Source organism: Tamandua tetradactyla, chromosome 12 (assembly GCF_023851605.1).
Source record: "Tamandua tetradactyla isolate mTamTet1 chromosome 12, mTamTet1.pri, whole genome shotgun sequence".
NCBI classification, from domain to species: Eukaryota; Metazoa; Chordata; class Mammalia; order Pilosa; family Myrmecophagidae; genus Tamandua; species Tamandua tetradactyla.
This window is the reverse complement of record NC_135338.1, coordinates 5,573,535-5,593,538: the sequence shown is the minus strand read 5'-3', so window position 1 is coordinate 5,593,538 and position 20,004 is coordinate 5,573,535. Positions and strand designations below refer to the sequence as shown.

Below are 20,004 nucleotides of genomic sequence, written 5' to 3'. Positions count from 1 at the left end.
CTACCAGGGCCTCCCTCAGCTCCCTCAAATCCTGTGCCACGTGATGACTTGACTCTAAGATGATGGATCCGGCTTCGGCTGCAGGTCATTCTTGCCAGTGTTGGAGGGTTTGAAGGGTGACAGATTGTCACAGGTTCCAGTCCCTCCTTACGGGTTCCGACACAAGCCTTGAGCTCTAGTGTGTCCTCGTTTTCTTACACTTCATATCCGTCTTTCCTTCCCAACTGCCTACCCAGACAATTTCAGGCCCCAATGTCAAAATGACAGTCTCTTTAGACTGTTTAACCAACTCCTACAATTGCAGAGGGTCAAATTCTAGAATAAACCTTTTTCCTAATGCACCTGCTACTCCAAGTGTACACTGATGGCCACAGAGCTGTATGACCTAGCAGATCGAAGGGTGCTCAGAGCGTCAGTACAATGATGGCCAAAGCCTGAGGTGAGCTCTGATAGGAGACTCACAGCGGAGGTCCCCATGCTATGGAGTGAAGTCAGTGGAAAATTCAGTCACAGCACTGTCTGGGAGACACCTTTCAAGATTAAGGAGCTGTCTTCTTGGATGCAGCTTACATTAGAAACTAGTGACTAATATTTATGGTTCTTTCCTTTTGCCAGCATTCATGAGTCAGGGAACCAAATAGCAGGAGAACCGTTCATTATTAAACCTAATGGCCCACTGATCCACTCAAAAAATGTTTCCTCCCCCTCCCTATGATTTTGGGCTCTGTTGGTTTCAAGATCTTACAATGAAAGAGAGAAATGATTTCATCAGGGACACAATGATGACCCTATAAACCAAAATATGAGATTGCTTCCTCTCCATTTTGGGCTCCTTATGCCACTTAACCAAAGGCACAAATGGGATTACAATGTGCCTGGATTATTGGCAGTTATTATCAAGGGAAAATGGGTCATTGCTATGTAATAATGGCACATGGGCTGCTGTCAGTCCACACCTTTGTGTGAATTAGACACAGATGGACAGAGACTTGCTGTGCACACAATTTGGCAAGCAGAGTGCAGGCTGGAGTCCAGTTTGTAGTTATTTCCCAATTGATTCTCTTGAATTTTCTAGATATAGGATACTATCTTCTCATCTGCCAAGACTTATACTTCTAATTTATTTATCTTGCCTTACTACATTATATAAGACTTGAGTACCATGTTAATTAGCAGTTGTGATAGATATCCTTGTCTTATTCCTGACTCTAAGGGGATTGACTCCATAGTTTTGTCGTCAAGTATGATAATAAACACTGTCAACTCTCTCATCCAAAAATATCTGAGATGACAATCACTTCTCACTACTTCCTTAGTTACAGTTCTGGTTAAGCTACTGTGTTTCTCGACTGGATTATTTTAATAGCTTCTTAATTTGTCCTTCTGCATCCACCATTGCTTCCCTAAAGTCTATTTTTGACACAACAGCTAGAGTATTCTATTTAAATGAAAGTCAGAATGTTTCAGTCCTCCGCTTACAACTTTCCAATGTCATCCAGCTCAGACTGAGTAAAAGTCAAAGTACTTACAATGGTTTACTAAGTTCTATGGCAGAAACGGGATGTGTGCCTTGGCTCCCTCTTCACGGAAGTGCACGCTGCCTGGCTGTAAAGTATGTGGCTGGCTGACAGTCTCCAGCTGTGCAGTCCTTCAAGGTCTGCCTCAGCGATCAGCCAAGTTCATGGTCTCCTTAGGGGGCTCCAGCTAATGGCTGGGCAAGGAGGTGGAACAAGGCCATGACCGTTGCTGCCCAAGACAGAGCTCCTCCAAGGGTGATCTCTGCTCTGTTGGGTGGCAGAGAATTTGTCAGGTTTCATCAAGGCTTGACGGTTTCTCCTGCCCAATCATTTCAAAGACATTATTTCCTAAAAAAAAGTTTTGCATTCCTAATTCCATCTCAGTATCTCCTTCCTGAAGAGACTGCTCTCTCTTGCAGGCTCCGCTGCTCTGCTCCAGCCACACTGCTCCTCAAAGGTGGCAGCGCCCTCTCTCAGAGCCCTTGGGCTTGGCCTTCCTTCTGCCTGAGCTGTCTTCTTCAGATAATCTGCATGCACACTTCCTCACACCCTTCAGGGATGTCTCCCTCTCCGAGGAGACCATACCACACAGACCTTCCCTACTCCACTCCCTTGCTTTATCTATTTATTTATTTTTTCTTCATGGGCAGGCACCGGGAATCGAACCTGGGTCTCTGGCTTGGCAGGCGAGAACTCTCCCTGCTGAGCCACGGTGGCCCGTCCCCCTTGCTTTATTTTTGTCTATAACATTTATCACCCTCGAGTGTACCACAGGCTCTATTTGTTCATTTTGCTTATTTTCGGTCTCCCTCCACTAAAGGTGAGAGGCTTTTGTATGTTTTTCTCCTGACTGTCTCTCAGCATCTAAAAGAATACTAAACACAGAGACATGCTATGACCAAAAAGAAATGCTTTACACCCTGATTCTTCTCCCTTCTGTTCCTTCAAATTTTGTGTTAATTTTTGCGATGGTTTTCTTTCTCTTGTTTGCGCCATGAGTTGGGCCAGCTCCTGTTTCATCTCTTCCAATTTTCTGGCCATAGTTTTCCATTTTTCTTTCCTGAGTTCCTGAATTTCCATACCAGTTATCTCCCTTCATATTTGTATATTTTTTAATTCATGGAGGGATATTTGAGCACAGTTTTCTCCTGTTCCGTGATACCGTTTTTCTGAATGTTCTTTGGCTGATGGAAAGTTTCCTCCCCCTTTTCACGTGCTTTTCTCATATGATCTTTTTGAAAATGGTATATAAATTTATTAAGACATTGAAGAGAAAAAATTATCAAAGTCAGAGAAATAGATAAATTCTTTATATATTAATTCTTGCAATCTAGAAGTCATAGGAATTATATTTCAAGGGATTTGAAAATATCAATTCCTTATAAAAGGTTTTGATCTTACACTCTTTGTTAAACTGGGACTTGGATGGTTTTTAGTATCTTTTCTCCCTTGAACCATTGCTGTGATAAATTAGTCAACAGTGACTGAAATTGTGGATAGATGAAAAGTTCTTTTCCAAATATAGGGAAAAGCACCACATTTCCCATTTAAAGCAACAGTTTCTTCTGCGATCCTTTGAAGAATGCACCCTTAGACTCACCGTTTCCCTCACTCGGAGAAGGGCGCTCAGGAAGAAGGGAATGCACAGATGGCCATTTGCACCACTGTTCTAACACTTCCATTCTTTCTTAAGAGTTGAAACACAAGCCGGTTTATCTCCGTGGGACTCATTATTCTTGCTTTCTTATAGCTCATGTTCTCATTTGGCTGGTCACAGGAAGGCTGGTAGAAATGGGTTGAAGTTTTCAGAAGTCCTTACTAGTGGGTCTGGAAATAGATGCAGATCGTTGCCTCTCGTGATATTTTTGTATGGAAGATGGGTTTGCTTCTTTTTTATTATTCATATGGAAAATAACTGGAGCGCCTTGGGCTGGTTATCTGCAGGGTATTGCTGTAGGATGTGATGGGGGGTAGATAGTGGGTGAACTTGGACCAGGGCAAGATTCCAGACTTTGAAATGTCAGGGCTCCCTACTCCCTTTTTGTAGCAATAGACTGTTTCCTTCCAATAAAGCCTCTCTTTGGTCTTCCTCTTTGAAACTGATCAAGTTCAAGAAGGCTTCTACCACCAACCCTCTTCTCCTTAGCTCCTCTACAGACTGCTGTCACCAGGAGACACGCCTTGCCTTCCAAGGTAATGCCACTGCCTTGAAAAGGTGCATGCTTTTGTTATGTTTCTGAAGACCTGCCACCCTAAGCTCCCTGGATACCTTTGGTCCCTTTTCACTTCCCCCAGCAGGCATGCCCTGTTCCATTCCAGATCCCCTCCTGGCAGTTCCCAATCGGTGTGATGCCCTTTCTCTAAGAAGGGTTTCTGAGATTGACCTTGCTAGGGCCCCTTCCCCCTCTTTACCCTTCCCACAGACCCCATGCCATCCACACCTGACTTCTTGCATGGCTCTACCTCCCGCCCTGGCTTTTGCCATCAGTTCCAAATAATTTTGAATTTGTGATTTCTTTTTAATTCTAGATGTGTTGAAACAATACTTTTTTTTTTGAAACAATACTTTTTACAGTTTTATTTCTTTTCCAGAGAAGACAAAAAATCAAAACAAAAGTGTATTCTTGTCATAGGAGATTCATTTCATATTGAACTGATTAGAAACACATGAAATAGCAAATATTCCTCCCCCATGTAGCCATCTAAAATTATTCTTAGATGTAAAATAAAGTTTACCTCATATCTGCTTAACTCTTGAATTAACTGTTTTTCTTTGATAATAAAATCCTTCTCCTCTTCTTTTAATACCATTGTAAGTCTTTCAGTCTGTGCCACAAATTCATTGATCTCTATTTCTCTTAAATGACTCTAATTAGAGAAAAATGAGGATTTGTCATCTCTTAGGGTTTACATTTTCAGACAGTCAGATAAATTAATGTCTCCTTGCATGAGACTTGTCTCTGACTTCAGGCTACACGATTTCTCAGGAACCACTGAGATGGACTTTTTTCTTCAGAGATTTATCTTTATCAAACATTATCTATAAATCACATGAGGAATGGGAGAGGCAGAGATCGAGGGTAGGCAAAAAAAAGGTGAACATAGGAGCTACATACATTATATTTGCTCTCTTATTTTTAGAGATACCCTCCCTTGAGACCAAGCTCAAATAAGTTTCTAGTTGCATGCTTCAAAAACATATCCTGGAAAAAATTACTATATCATTTGCTAAACTCCTACATTAAATATACAGCAAATGAATGTATTTCTTGAGAAAGTTTAATCACTCACTCCAAACAGGAAGTTGGCAAAAAGGAAAATACCTTTTAACATGATACAATTCAATTAAAAACTGATGGAGAATTATTCAAATGCAATATAGGGGACAAATTCTAAGTAACTTGGCTTTCCTTACCTCTTCAAATAATTCATTTCGTCTAAGTTCTTTTGTCTCAATTTTATTTTCAATTTCTTGTATTTCATTCTTTATCCTAGCTTTCCAACGTTCATGCTTTTTTAGCAAGCAAGCTATTTTCCACTGAGTTATAACACTAGAGATTAAAACAAAAAGAATTAACATTAAATTGATAGGTCGGTTTCCTGCAAAGATGAAGGAATTCAAAGCAAAACAAGTTCTCCTATGATTAAACAAAACTGTGCTGTTAGTGACAAAAACTAAGCATGTTAACTGAAAGACAAAATGACACAAAACATTAACAGCTTTCATGCCCTCTCTGCTAAGTGGTTCAGTGTAAGTTGTAATTCTGCACAGCCCCTAGAACAGAGGACAAATCACACTTAGCAGCCCACCTCCTTCAAGTAAAGGAAAGAAATAAGAAAGGCTCAGGGGCAGAGGGAAAAAGGAAAGGACCAGGCAGAAATAGTAATTGAATTACGTAAATTACCCAAAGACCTAATAAGATGATTTCAGGCTTCCAGGTTCTCAAAGTTTTCTCTCAACCATCACATAAGAAAGATACATAGGCGGGCCGCGGTGGCTCAGCGGGCAAAGTGCTTGCCTGCTATGCCGGAGGACCTCGGTTCGATTCCCGGCCCCAGCCCATGTAACAAAAACGGAGAAACAGAATACAATAAAACAAGAAAATGTTTAAAAATGTTTCCCTTTCTTCCTTCCTTCCTTCCTTCTATCCTTCCTTCCTTCTCTCTGTCTTTCCTTAAAAAAAAAAAAAAAAAAAAAAAAAAAAAAAAGAAAGATACATAATCGGAGAATGGTAAAAATATGCAGTTGGAATCCTCTAAACAATAACACAACAATAATAAATGCAGCTCACTTTCAGCAAGGACTTGCTAGGTGCAGCACTGATCTAAATATTTTACATGGATCGTCTCATTTACCGCTCACAACCCCTTATTAGGTCCCCACTTCATAGGGATAGGGGCCAAGAGAGATTAGATAATGTACGCTCCATCACAGAGCTAGCAGTGTCAAGTAGGCCATCTGCAGAACCTGTCCTTTCAGCTTCTCTCCTCCGACTCTGCCATATCACCTCCCCTACTGCTTCCCAAAGAAGCCTGGATGAGCAGGAGCCGTTTCATAAATACTGACAGTTTCTAGTCATTGGTGATTCTCACTTGGCTGAAACTGAAAACTTGGGCTCTGTTCAATGTCAAAAAATCAAACTAACAAACAAATCTAGATCCCACATTTTGATTTAGGAAAATAACTTCCTGGGACTCTAACAAGCAACAAGTACTCTGATTTTCTCCCAGTTTGGGGTCACTGTTCATTAAGATGCCACTGATAACACAAATGAACTGTATCTTTTTTTTTTTTTTTTTACCATCTCTGATTTTCTCTTTCCAGATTCTCATTGAAGATTTTTATTTGTTTCCGATATACTTGCTGTGTTGCCCTAAAAACAAGAAAAACAGATTGGATTTTGCATTTGTCAGAGCTGTTAGAATATGCAAAAGACTTTTTAGGTATAATTCTCATGCTCAATTAGGCTACAGTGTAATTGGGAGGCAAAACAAGGTTTGTATAACAACTAAAGGTTTTTATGGCAGAGAAACAGAAAGACTATTGCGTCTCTGCGTAAGTGCAAACCAATTCTTCAAACACTGAGGTAGATATCCAAGGATAGAGAAGAACAGATTCTGGGGGAAGCAAGCGAGGAAGGGTTACTGGAGAAGAAGGGCTAGTAAGAAAGGAGGAAGGTGGGTTTACAAAACGGAGAAACCATCTTACCAAAGAAAGGACCTGGTCATTTGCAAAGGCAAGAGGAAAGGGGCAGCAAATCCTGGCTATCCTGAATTTACACAAGGTGGGCTTGTTGCGTACTGAGAGGACATGAGGGGGAAATTATTCCTATAGGACAAGTGGAATCACAGGCATCGAATTGTTGAGGAACTCCGGATTCCAGACTGAGTGCTGATTTGATACACTATATAATCGAGAAAGCCAATATAAACCAATATAAATTCTTCAAGTAAGGGAAAGTAGTGGCTGACAGATTTGTCTCCGGTAAGTTGGATGGAAATGTGGAGAGTCTAACATATATTGCAGAAGCGTTTATTTTTCTTTTGGTCCCCCTGTTAAGTGCTTCATGCATAGTAACAAATTGAAGGTCCCGTAAATAAAACGCTACTTAACGTATTTTTTGAAAGATAGAAATATTCATAAGTGAGGTTTATAATACAAAATGCTATTAAATAAACTAGAAGCAAAACTATGCTCATGGGCCATGGTGGCTCAGCAGGTAGAGTTCTTGCCAGCTATGCCAGAGACCCGGGTTCAATTCCTGGTGCCTGCCCGTGCAAAAAAAAACAAACAAAAATAAAACATAACTATGTTAATATTTCTCTCTCTGTTTATAACCGTAGTATTTCAATTTCCTATACATGAATCTAATTTACTCCTCTGTCTCTCAGGTTCTTTCTAATTTTCTCCAACTTTTTTTATTTCATTTATTTACATATTCAATATAATTCATCAAAGAGTTGAATCAGTTTAAAAGAAAGCAATAATAGCATAAAAGAAATCTGAAATGGATACCAATATTGGGCCACAAATTTGGCTCTGAACTTCTTGGTGACTGAGCAATGATGACAATGTTAATTTATAAAATTTTTCATGGTTCATAAGAAAAAATAGAGCCTTATTCAACCCAATTCCTGTTTCCTAGTTTTTTTAATAGGGAGGAGCTTAGTAGTCTCCTTTCTGAATCAGACATAACAAGAAACAGAAATATAATATATTCTAAATATATTATTTGCTCATGTAAAGACAATTATCAAAAATCCCCTAAACTTCCTGCTGATTTCTGTTTTGGTTAGAATGTGCTCAAAGTTTCATCACCATATATCTTAGTTCAATACAGCTGGTCTCTTCATTGCCCTATATGCAGATCATATATGTCCCTGTGTGTGGTGACATTATTCCCCCATTTGATGAGTAAACAGAAAAATGCAACTTGCTTTCAAAGGTCCAGTTCAAATTTTAAATCCTTATATAACAAAGAACTTCTTGACCTCACTGTCACACATTTCTGATTTTTTAAAGATAATTCATACTCTATTTTGCACAATAATACATTGTTAATTATTTCGTGTGTGTTAGTTTTGCTTATCTGCCCAAATAAACTATAAGTTACTTTATGTCCAGTGTTAGTGGAAGTATAAAATGATAGAACATTTATGTAGGACATTTTGATAGTTATTATAAAAATAAAAAATAGAATTCTCTTTTGATCCAGTAACTCAGCTTTAGGACCTTATTATAAAGACTCATATAGGTGGACAGAGATTCACTAAATAATCTTAACTTCAAAAATTGCCTATAATATAGGAAAAATAGGAGATTAAAAAAAGTCCACCAACAAGAGTACTGATTAAATAAAATGTAATCTATGAAAGGAATACTATACAGTTGGAGAAAGGATTAAGAAAGCGGTTTCCTATATAAGATTTTTAAACTTTATGTTTATTTCAAACATAACAGAAACATAATAAAAATAATGCAAAGTATTCCATGTACCCTTCACCTACTTCCAAATATTGCCATTTTATTCTATTTACCTTATTTCAAGTGAAAAAATTCATTTATCGAAAAATGAACTTTTTTCAATCCAATTTTGGAGTATATACAGACATATAAGAATATATATTTGAAAGCCTCTAGAACAAACTATTAACACTAATTATCTCTACAGGGAGGGGTTAGGGTCAATTTTATTCTCTATGTTACAAATTTCTATATTTGAATTTTAAAAGCAGATATATGAGGGATGGATAAAAAAATATGGAACTATTAAACTTTACCACGGGGGAAACCCCTGATACTGTGTCAAACATTAGGGACACCCAAATCAATAGGCCAAGCCCTTGATCTTGAGGCTTACTCTTGTGAAGCTTATGTATGTAGCAGAGAAGCTTAGACTACCTATAGACATGCCTAAGAGTTACCTGTGGAGGACCTCTGTTGTTGCTCAGATGTGGCCTCTCTCTCTCTAAGCTCAATTCTGCAAGTGAAACCATTGCCCTCCCCACTACATCAGGCATGATACCCAGGAGTGAAAGTTTCCCTGATGACATCGGAGAGGACTCCCAGGGATAAGTCTGGCCCTTGCATCATGGGATCAACAATGCCATCCTGACCAAAAGGGGGAAAAGAAGTAGAACAAATAAGGTATCAGTGGCTGAGAGAGTTCAAATAGAGTTGAGAGGCTACTCTTATGAAAGCTTCAGTTGAACATTACTACCTATCATAACTTTCCAGCCCCCAACCAAAACCATTCTTGCTGATCCTAAAGAACACTTAGGGCATTATATAAGATTCTACATAGTAATGAATAGTCAGTTGGACAAAGAATGAAATGTGATCCCCACCATACAGCGTAAAAAAAAAAAAAAAAAAGAAAAAAAGATTCTACAAAGGTTCCAAGCACTAGGGTAACTTTCAAGAAACATACAATCTCCAGATGGGTCCCTAGACCACATAAGCACTGAAACGCAGAGGGCCCAGCCTCTCCTGAACATCAGCTAGTTCCATCCCTTATCCCATATTATTGACAGCCCCATCCAACATGAAAAAGTTAGAATGGGCACAGCCCAAAGACCCCTAAAGAGTAGGAGAAAGAGCAAAAGAGATAGTGGAGTTATACAGAGAAGGTAGGGTTTAACAAACGAGTATGATCGCTGAATCATTATATTGGTATTCCTTTTAGTCTCCAGTATCTTAGAGCAGCTAGAAGTAAAAACCTAAAATTGTGAAACTGTAACCCATACCAAACTCTGAAATCTGTTCTACAATTAATTGTTGTGCTGTGCTTCGAAAATTATTGCATTTCATGTTTTCACAAAAAAGAAGAAAAAGTTAATTGTGATGATAAATGCACAGCTTTATGATGACATTGTGAGCCATTGATTGTACACATTGGATGATTACATGGTATGTGAATCTATATCAATACAAAACAAATAATTTTAAAAAGCAGTTACAGTCATTACTTTCATAATAAAAAAACTTTAAAATTAAAGTGATTCAACATGGCAAAATGAACATCACAGGAACTCAGTGCTGTGATAATGTGTGGGCACGTACTTGTCACTGGACCCCCAACCTGTCAATTCTTCATGCCCAGCAGCTTATACAGAACTCAGATAATGCCATCTCTAGACCATGGAACAGAGAGAGCTAACCGTAAACTTCCTTTCTTGTAGTATATTAGAAACTGACAAATTTGTTACTACCACTTATTTAAAAATAAATAGCAGCATTATTTACAATCGCCAAGAGATGGAAACAGCCAAAATATCCATAAACGGATGAGTGGCTAAACAAGCTGTGGTATATACATGTGATGAAGTATTATGCAGCTGTAAAACAGAATAAAGTTATGAAGTATGTAACAACATGGATGGACCTTAAGGACATGATGCTGAGTGAGATTAGCCAGAAACAAAAGGACAAATACTGTATGGTCTCACTGATATGAACTGACATTTGTGAATAAACTTGGAGAATTTTAGTTGGGAACTGAGACCACCAGGAAACAGAAATTGGGTAGATATTGTGTAATTGGAGTGGAAGGGATCAACAGATTGTGCAACAGGACTGATTGCAAAAATTCAGAAATGGATAGCACAATACTACCTAACTGTAATACAATAATGTTAGAACACTGAATGCAGCTGAATGTGAGAATGATAGAGGGAGGAGGGCTGGGGGCACAAATGAAATCAGAAAGAAAGATAGACGATAAAGACTGAGATGGTGTAATCTAGGAATGCCTAGAGTGCATAATGATAGTGACTAAATGTACAAATTTAAAAAATGTTTTTGCATGAGGAAGAACAAAAGAATGTCATTACTGCAGGGTACTGAAAATAGATGGTAATTCATATTTTAAAATTTCAACTTATGTGTGAGACTAACACAAAAAATGTTTATTTGGTACAAAATTTATATTTTGACTAGTGCGTCTCCTAATATAACTTGTGCGGACAGCTTAATTGAACACCATTAATTACTTGGAGCCTTGAGCAGGGCATGAGATTTTGTAGATTTGTCCAGAGTGATGCCCTGATAAATTCCAGAGTGATTTGAACAGTGAATAAGAAAGTATTGCAAAGTCCCCTTGGGGGAATGGTAAAAAATAAATAGATAAATAAATAAATAAGTGTAAAGAATGAAGATTAAAAGTTTGAAAGACAACAAACATACTGTAAAAGATCTTGGAGCGTGATGAGTCCTTCTTCCATATTTTTGATGTCGACTTTTCTCTGTGACAGCAAGTTTTCTTTCTGATTAATAAATGCAAGTTGTTTCTGATTTCTATCAAGGAAAAAAAGAGTTATCATATATTGTAAGTGGAAGTACTAATTTTTAACTCCTCATTATGAGAAAATGTGCAACCACAAATAAGAATTTAAAAAGTAGTTTAGAAAGTTCAATTCAGTCACCTGACCGAATAAACTAGTCCAAAAGAAACAAGGCATTTTTGCTAAACACCAGCTGACGGCTCAATCTAAACTTATCGACTAAATCAGGGAAAGAACAGTGGCCGCAGCAGTAAGCACAAAGCAGCACTAGATCGCTGAGTGGGTGTGTCTGTCCCAAGCATTTATCAATTCTGCTGTATCCCTTTGCGGACGGTGGAGCCAGGCAGACCAGTTTGAATGCCAGCGCTCTCTCTTACTAGCAGCGTGACCTTCGACAACAAACTTCACCTGCAGATGAGCCGCAGTTTCGTCATCTATAAAATGGAATCGTAAAACCTGTCTCATTGTGTTGAAGGATTTATTGAAATAATGGACTTGAACCTAGAGCTTTTTTCTAAAAATAATTTTTTTCAAAAGAAGTAATTTTTTTGTTTCTAACTTGCAAGAGAGAATAATGAGGCTCAGAGAACTTTATGGGTTGCCTCAAGGTCCCATACATTGATAGGGGATTTGCCTTTCACAGAAAGTACCTCATCTAAGTGACTCATCCTCAAAATCAATAAAGATGGTAACTTTTGTTTTGGCTTGGGCGGCACTGGGAATCGAACCCGGGTCTCCAGCATGGCAGATGAGAACTCTGCCTGCTGAGCCACCGTGGCCCACCTAAGGTAGTCATTTTTTGAGTGTTATGCTTCTGTCTTTGTAACAGCATAGTTTATGATGCAAACTGATACCTAAGGAAGTATCAATCTGAGGAAAGATTTTGCTTGAAGAATAACACGATCATTCTAAGTAGACTGTTAAATTGGATGAGTTTAAATGGTACAACAAACTCCTCTGCAGTTTAAATGGTACAACAATGAACAGAAACTCAGCCTCACATAGGTGAAGCTATATAATTTATTTTGAGCATCATGATAGAGTATTACTTACAGGATTGTATTTAGAATATACATTGAGGAAACATGGGTGAATGTACACTACCTGCCAGGCAGTGCACTGACTTGTGGGGATATAGCTTTAAGACAGAGCTACAACATTTATGGTCTGGTGGGGAAAAGGGGCTTGAACCCAACTGATTACAACACAGTGACGAAAAGGAATGCTATCAGAGGTACGTTTTAGGAAGGACATTCTGCTGTGAGGGAGCAGTAAAACCCAAGGGTGGTAAGGCAGAAATCAGGAAGAACTTGGAGAGGCAGTTACTCATACAAACCAGAGAGGCTGAAAGAGGTAAAAAGGATGGAGCAGGAGAGGAAGGGAGGATATATTTGAGAGCTTTGTAGAAGGTGGAATTGACAAGCCCTGGTGAACGAATGGAGTTCAATAGTGGAGAAAGGGGATTTCCGCAATTATTTCCCAGTCTCTAGTTTGGTAGATTATGTCAATGACTGAACTACTCTATGAGATAAGAAATATAGGTGTGGAGTCCATTTCTGATGACAGATGGGACCAGCTGTAGAAATGTTGAGTTTGAATGGCATATCAGTCAGGGGTCTCCTGAGTAATAGAACAGGATATACTGTGTGTTTACGAATATATACATACATACATATATATATATATGATTTTTTAATAAGGAATTGGCTCATGTGATTGTGGGGGCTGGCGAACCTAAATTCCATAGGGCAGATCTAGAGGCTGCAAATTCCAGGAGTGATTTTAAAGTTCTGAAGATTAAAGTCTTCAGCTCAGGTCTGTAGGGGAGGCTGGGGAGGAATGGAGGACGCGGTCTTAAGGCCACATCTATTCTTGGTACCTTCGATCTCACTTTTTAAGAACTCCAGCTGATTGGATGAGGCTAACCCACTTTATTTAAAGTCAACTGATAGCAGATGTTAATTCTGTCTATAAAATACTTCCACAGTAACAAGTAGGCCACTGTTTGACAAAACAACTGGACACCATAACCTAACCAAGTAGGCACATGAAATTAAACATTACAGGTGGCTACCCACTCACTACACATTTATAGAGCATACTGGGTATACCGGTATACAGTTCTTGAATTAGAGGAGGACATAATCTAGTGGGCAGACAGTTATCATGTCATTCCTTACTTGCTAAGATCTTAGGACATGTTTAGGAGCCCCAAGTGAGCATCTAATTTAGCATAGGAGACTTTAGGGAAAGCTTCTCAGAGATGTCTGTGGACCATCTGTATTAGTTTTCTATTGCTGCAAAGCAAATTACCAAAATCTTTAGTGGCTTAAAACAACAACTCTTTATTATCTCATAGTTTCCATTAGTCAGAAGTTCAAGTACAGCAGGGCTTATCTGTGTCCTCTATGTAAGGCCACACAAGGGCAAAAATCAAGGTGTCCATCAGGCTGTGAGTCTCCTCTGGGGCTCTGTATTCTCCTCCCAGCTAGCTAGTTGTTGGCAAAATTCATTTCTTTATCAAACTTTCCACATGGTTCTGTCTATTTTCAAGTCAATTGCAGTGCGTCAAATCCTTCTTAAACTCCGAATCTCACACTGACTTCTTCTGCCTTCCTCTTTTTCCCCCAGCTGGAGAAAAACTTTCTCTTTTTAAAATTCTCATGTGATTAGGTCAGAGCGACCTGGAAAAATATCCTCATATTAAGGGTCAACTGTGCTATGTAATATCGAATAACCACGGGAGTAATATATTATCATGTTCACAGGTCCCAGGGGTTAGAACAGGATGCCATTTCTTGGGGGAGAAGGGAGTGCATTATTGTACCTCACTCATCAACCAAATGGGGAAGTTGTGACAGTACAAAATAGTCATCTGCACTCTGAGGGGGAGAGAGCTCTTCTCTGGAGCCATTGTTTGGATTGCCATCAGCATAGAGATTGACTTTGTGTCCCTCCATTCCTCTCCCACTACTCCCTATCTCCTTTCTTACCTAGGAGGGCCCCAAACTACAGTGGGAACATCGGGGTTGTGGGGGGAAGCAACGTGAGACCGTGGAGACAACCATGTCCTTCCACCTTGAGGCATGCCTGAGCTGAGGGAGTGGAGGCATTTTAAAGTTGATGAAAATTTGAAATTGTGTTATCATATTGTACTAGACTTCTTAGTTCCAGAGAAAACACTCTTACCCCATGAGACACTCCAGAGAAACTATGAGATCTGCCTGCACAGAAGAAGTTTGAAAGGGGATTAGTTGAAAGGGACTAGTTTCTTCTGGTTTGCACCCTACTAAGTCCAGCTCATCGATAAAATGCTTGTGAGATCCAGGAAAGCAGCAGGAAAGCTGTGCTGGAGTGTGCGGCAAGGAGGCAAGAGAGCCTTTAGCATCTTGTTTGTGGAGAGCAGTGATTATTTCAGCCATTTCAGAAAATTGTCTGAGGCAAAGAGGCCAGTCTGAAAAAGTGGGTGCCCACTGCTGGGAGTAACAAGTTTTGAGCAGAGAAAACAATAATTACCATTAAGTAAGGGACAAACTAAGTTTAAGGAGTCTTGAATCCATGGTGACAATGAAAACAAGGGAAAGGTAAGACATGTGCAATAAGACAAAATAAAAGGTTGTTAAACTGCAATGTGAGAACACAATACTTCTTACCAAAATCAGGAAAAATCAATCAAGCCAAATTATTAGAGTCTTATGCTAGAGAATTATATTAAATGTTTAATATATCTGCATTTTATATGTTATAAGAGCTAGAGGAACATCAGTGAGGGATGAGGGAAAGAGGAAATGGTAAAATGCTCTGAATGGAATCTCAGAGACTTCAAAGAATGTCAATATATTTGTAGTTCTTTAAAATAATTTTAATAAAATTTGAGGATAGTTAAGTATGAATAGGCTAAGTATAAGAACATTATAACTGACTTTACAGCCAACAAACTCCAAGATAGCAGCGAAAGGTTACTTTTTATAAATCTTTGTATTTTCTGGCCGCTTCTCCACCCACATAACCAAACACAGGCCATGCGTGGATCAGTGTTTGTTGCATAAAATGAATGAACATATGAATACAATTATTTTGAATCTCTTTCTATGAGGACATCATGTGCTTAACAACTTAATGGTAACAATAATAGTATGTGCCAAAACACATTTGGTAAATTATATTTCTCATTATCTTTCAAAATGCCTTTCCTTATTTTGACAAAATTTTCTTTACTCCACTTATATTGACCTGGAAGTAGTATCACTTCATCAAGATTAAATGACAATGAGTAAAAGCATAGTTATCTTTTCAAGAATTAGAAATAAAAATAAGGCATTTGGTTTTGATGGATTTGATCTGATCCAGATGAGGAAAGTGCTACGTAGCGTCTCTAGAGGAAAATTAGAGAAATGTTTATTTATTATTGGGGAAAGCATAATATATCATTGTTGTCAATAGATTAGAACTAGGATAAGCTGACCTGGAGAGTCGTCATTGAATAACAAGGAAAGTACCCCATAACTTGGCACATTGAATTATATACGGACCATGGATAGAAACATACTCATCATAGATATTCCGTTTCTTTTTAAAAACTTCATCCTCTTCGCTTAGGACAATATGTAATTGTCTGGTAAGAGTATTAATTTTCTCCTGTAGCTCTTTGTTTTCTAAACGAATTTTGTGTATTTTCTCAGTCATCTAGGAAAAAACAAAGGAATTGAGTAAGAGGCTACTTGCTTCTTAATTCCTTTGAAGAAAGCCAGGGTCAGGTGGGCAACCCTGCACACAATGAATGCTTTGCATACAAAGAATATACCACAAATGCTGAGTGATATAATTCTATATTGAATATGTAGTTTGCACGTTTGGAGGCCTCTTTTATAAGTTATGCTATGAAAAAGCTTAGAAAGTTAGTAAACACAGATGTAAAACCAAAAAGTAATAATACATATTGAAATAAATTGGATTAATAAACTGGGACCATTCAGCAAGATCTGTGCGTCCTTTTCCCAGGAAATAAACCACGCTAAGTGTCAGGTTTTAAATGGTAGCCGACTGAAAAATCAGAGAAACTGAGTCCGAGTTTAAAAAGTTTATTGTCCCGGGGCGAGGAGCCCGTTCCGGGTGCTCAGGGTGCGGCCGGGGAAGTGGCACCCCCCTGGGGGCGGTGGGGCTAGATATAGGCTAGCTAGTGGGGGTGCTGACGATGCCTACGGGGCCTCCCATGGTAGGTCAGGAGTTTCCCGCGCTTTAGGGTCGGGGGCATAGCTACAGGTCGTGTGCAGTGGGCACAGCTACGGGCCGTGTGCAGGGGGCACAGCTACGGGCCGTGTGCAGGGGGCACAGCTACGGGCCGTGTGCAGTGGACACAGCTACGGGTCGTGTGCAGTGGGCACAGCTATGGGCCGTGTGCAGTGGGCACAGCTACGGGCCGTGTGCAGGGGGCACAGCTACGGGCCGTGTGCAGGGGGCACAGCTACGGGCTGTGTGCAGTGAACACAGCTACGGGCCGTGTGCAGGGGGCACAGCTACGGGCCGTGTGCAGTGGGCACAGCTATGGGCTGTGTGCAGGGGGCATAACTATGGGCTGTGTGCAGTGGGCATAGCTACGGGCCGTGTGCAGTGGGCACAGCTATGGGCCGTGTGCAGTGGGGTCCTTTGTTTGTCAGGGCAGGTCCTGACTGGCTGAGTGTGCACAGCTGTATGCCCAGATGTGCACGGGTTTTAGTTCGGGTTGGGGGGGCTTTCCAGCCAGAGGCTACTGGGCCAGGCCTTACACTAAGGGGAAGAAAACATAACATCAACAGAAATTCTGTGACTAGATATTTAACTAGATGCTATACTTTCTCCTTGTTAAATGTTTCTGTTCAAGGACAAAAAATAGTACCCATCAATGTTCTGAATTAGAAAAGAATTTTATGCTTGGATGTCTCTATTAAATTGCTCAAATAGCTCAGAAGGTTAGGTTTGCTAGGAACTTTAGTCTGGGTAGTTCAAAATAGCCTTCCAGTTGGGAATTACTAAAATAGTTGGATGAAAAAAACATTTCTTGAAAGTATTGAAGAACTAGCAAGATAATAAAGAATTATTAGGCCTAATCTAGGAAAAAAGCAAGAACTCAATGTTGATATAAAATTTTTTCAAAACTGATCTATAGACAATGCGTACCCACTCAAAATCCCAAAAGATTTTTTTGGCAGAACTTGACAGATTGATAGAAATTCAAAGGGTCAAGAATAACTGAAGCAATCTCGAAGAAGAGCAAAGTTGAAACACATATACTACCAGCTATACTATTTATTTTAAAACCACTAATTAAGATAGTATGGCTTTAGTATGATGAGGTCTAATAGTCCAAATGAACAGAATAGAAAATCTACAGAGTCATATATATTTGGTCACTTGATCTATGACAAAAGTGCCATTGATAGTCTTGGGGTTTGTTCACATGAAACTTAACCCCACAAAAGATAGGTCAAGTCTACTTAAAATTTAGGCCTAAGAGTCACCCCCTAGAGAGCCTCTTTTGTTGCTCAGATGTGGCCTCTCTCTCCAGCCAACACAACAAGCAATCTCACAACCCTCCCCCTCTCTGCATGGGACATGACTCCCAGGGGTGTGGACCTTCCTGGCAACGTGGGACAGAGATCCTGGAATGAGCTGAGACTCAGCATCAAAGGACTGAGAAAAACCCTAGAATGAGCTGAGAATTAACATCAAGGGACTGAGAGAACCTTCTTGACCAAAAGGGGGAAGAGTAAAATGAGGCAAAGTGTCAATGGCTGAGAAATTCCAAACAGAGTTGAGAGGTTATCCTGGAGGTTATTCTTACGCATTAAGTAGATATCACCTTGTTGTTCAAGATGTAGTGGAGAGGCTGGAGGGAATTGCCTGAAAATGTAGAGCTGTGTTCCAGTAGCCATGTTTCTTGATGATGATTGAACAATGATATAGCTTTCACAATGAGACTCTGTGAATGTGAAAACCTTATGTCTGATGCTCCTTTTAGCTACTATATCAACAGAAGAGTAGAACATATGGAATAAAAATAAATAATAGGGGGAACAAATGTTAAAATAAATTCAGTTTGAAATAGTGGTAAATGAAAGCGAGGGGTAAGGGGTATTGGTATGTATAGTTTTTTTTTTCTCTATTATCATTTTATTTCTTTTTCCGTTGTCTTTTTATTTCTTTTTCTAAATCGATGCAAATGTACTAAGAAATGATGAATATGCAACTATGTGATGATATTAAGAATTACTGATTATATATGTAGAATGGAATGATTTCCAAATGTTTTGTTTGTTAATTTTTTTAATTAATAAAAAAAGTGCCATTGAAATATAGTGGGGAAAGGATTATGTTTTAAATAAATAGAACCTGACAATTGGGCAGCCTTATGAAAAATATTAATCTGAGAGAACTGAAGATAGCAGTATAGTGAGGTGTGGAATTTAATTCATCCTCCAGAGCAGCTAGTAAATAGCCAGGAAATGTATGGAATAATGGTCAGGGGGTCATCATGACTGGAAACACATCATACAGCAGTCTGGAATGGGTGGAACAGCTCAGATCCTACAGAGGACTATCAATCTCCCAAGCAGCCCTCCCCCAAGGTACAGCAGGCAGGTTCCCTAAGGGGAAAGGATATAGACCTTATTAGTAGCAAGGAGTAGTTCAACCATGCGTCAATTGTGGAATTAATTAACAAATTGTGACTGCTGAAAACAAGATCAAAGCACAGATAAACATGGAGTAACCATTAAAGGAGCCAGGAGTTCTGGCCCTGGCAGAGAGGAGGCAAGGCTGACAGAAAAAAACAAAAACAACAATAATAACAAAACAGAGGCTTTTTGAGTGAGACAGCACAAAATACTGGAAAAGGGCTGGACTCCAAGAAAAGGGACACATAGATCCTAGGAGCACATAGAAGCATGTACCAAGGCCACCTCTTGAAAAGTAAACCTGGGAAGCTGGGGTACAGCTCTGAAAAGGCATTTTTTGTCTTTATATTTATTTATTTATTTCACTTAACATCTCATTAGATAGAGCTGTGAGCACTCCCAGGCTTCAGCACTGCCCCAGGCAAAGGCAGAATTAAGGCATGTCTGAGAGACAAAGTAAATAGTCAGATGAATGGGGACAATTCCCTAAAGGGTGTATCTTCCCCAAGAAAAGAGGGGTGGGGCTGGGCTCAAGTGACTGCCACCCTTTAGGGAATTCCAGCTCCAGGAGCTGGAAAACAGAAGAAACCTAAATCCACCCTCTACCTCAAACTCTGTGTCAACCACACCACTGGCAAGATGCTGAAATTAAAAGCACTGCATCACTTTATGCTGGTGGGAAGCTAGGCTGACATGCACAACATGCTGGGCAGGATAGGAAAAACATAGATTCTAGAGGCCCCATAGGAAAGTCAGACAACCTGCTGGGTCTCAACCTCAGGGAAACCTGATACTGGCTACTCTCTCTTCCTGAGACCTAGGCCTGTCTTACCCAGGAAAATCTGAGTGTAGTCGATCATATCCAAGGAGAGTCTTCTCAAAAAAAGGTTCCATATAGGCAAGGCAAGAAACAGAAAAACAAGAACTGAAAAATTCTGATGAGCTAAACAGAACCTGTGCTAGGGGTCTAGAATAAGTTGAACTGAATGCCAAAGAACAAAGCCACCCAACAACAACAAAAGAAACTTTAGGTAAAAGAGTGAAAACAACCT

General features: G+C 39.5%; 1 protein-coding gene across 1 annotated transcript in view; it reads right to left on the bottom strand.

Annotated features, from left to right (window-relative positions):
- Window positions 1-20,004, bottom strand: part of CCDC175 (coiled-coil domain containing 175) — a 93,401-nt gene that overhangs the window by 30,062 nt on the left and 43,335 nt on the right. Inside the window, exons 9-13 of the mRNA XM_077122476.1 lie at window positions 15,850-15,986; window positions 11,203-11,313; window positions 6,320-6,391; window positions 4,933-5,068; window positions 4,254-4,385 (exon numbers count right to left, since the gene is read on the bottom strand). Of these exons, the coding sequence (XP_076978591.1) occupies window positions 4,254-4,385; window positions 4,933-5,068; window positions 6,320-6,391; window positions 11,203-11,313; window positions 15,850-15,986 (588 nt within the window). The remainder of the gene's footprint in view (window positions 1-4,253; window positions 4,386-4,932; window positions 5,069-6,319; window positions 6,392-11,202; window positions 11,314-15,849; window positions 15,987-20,004) is intronic.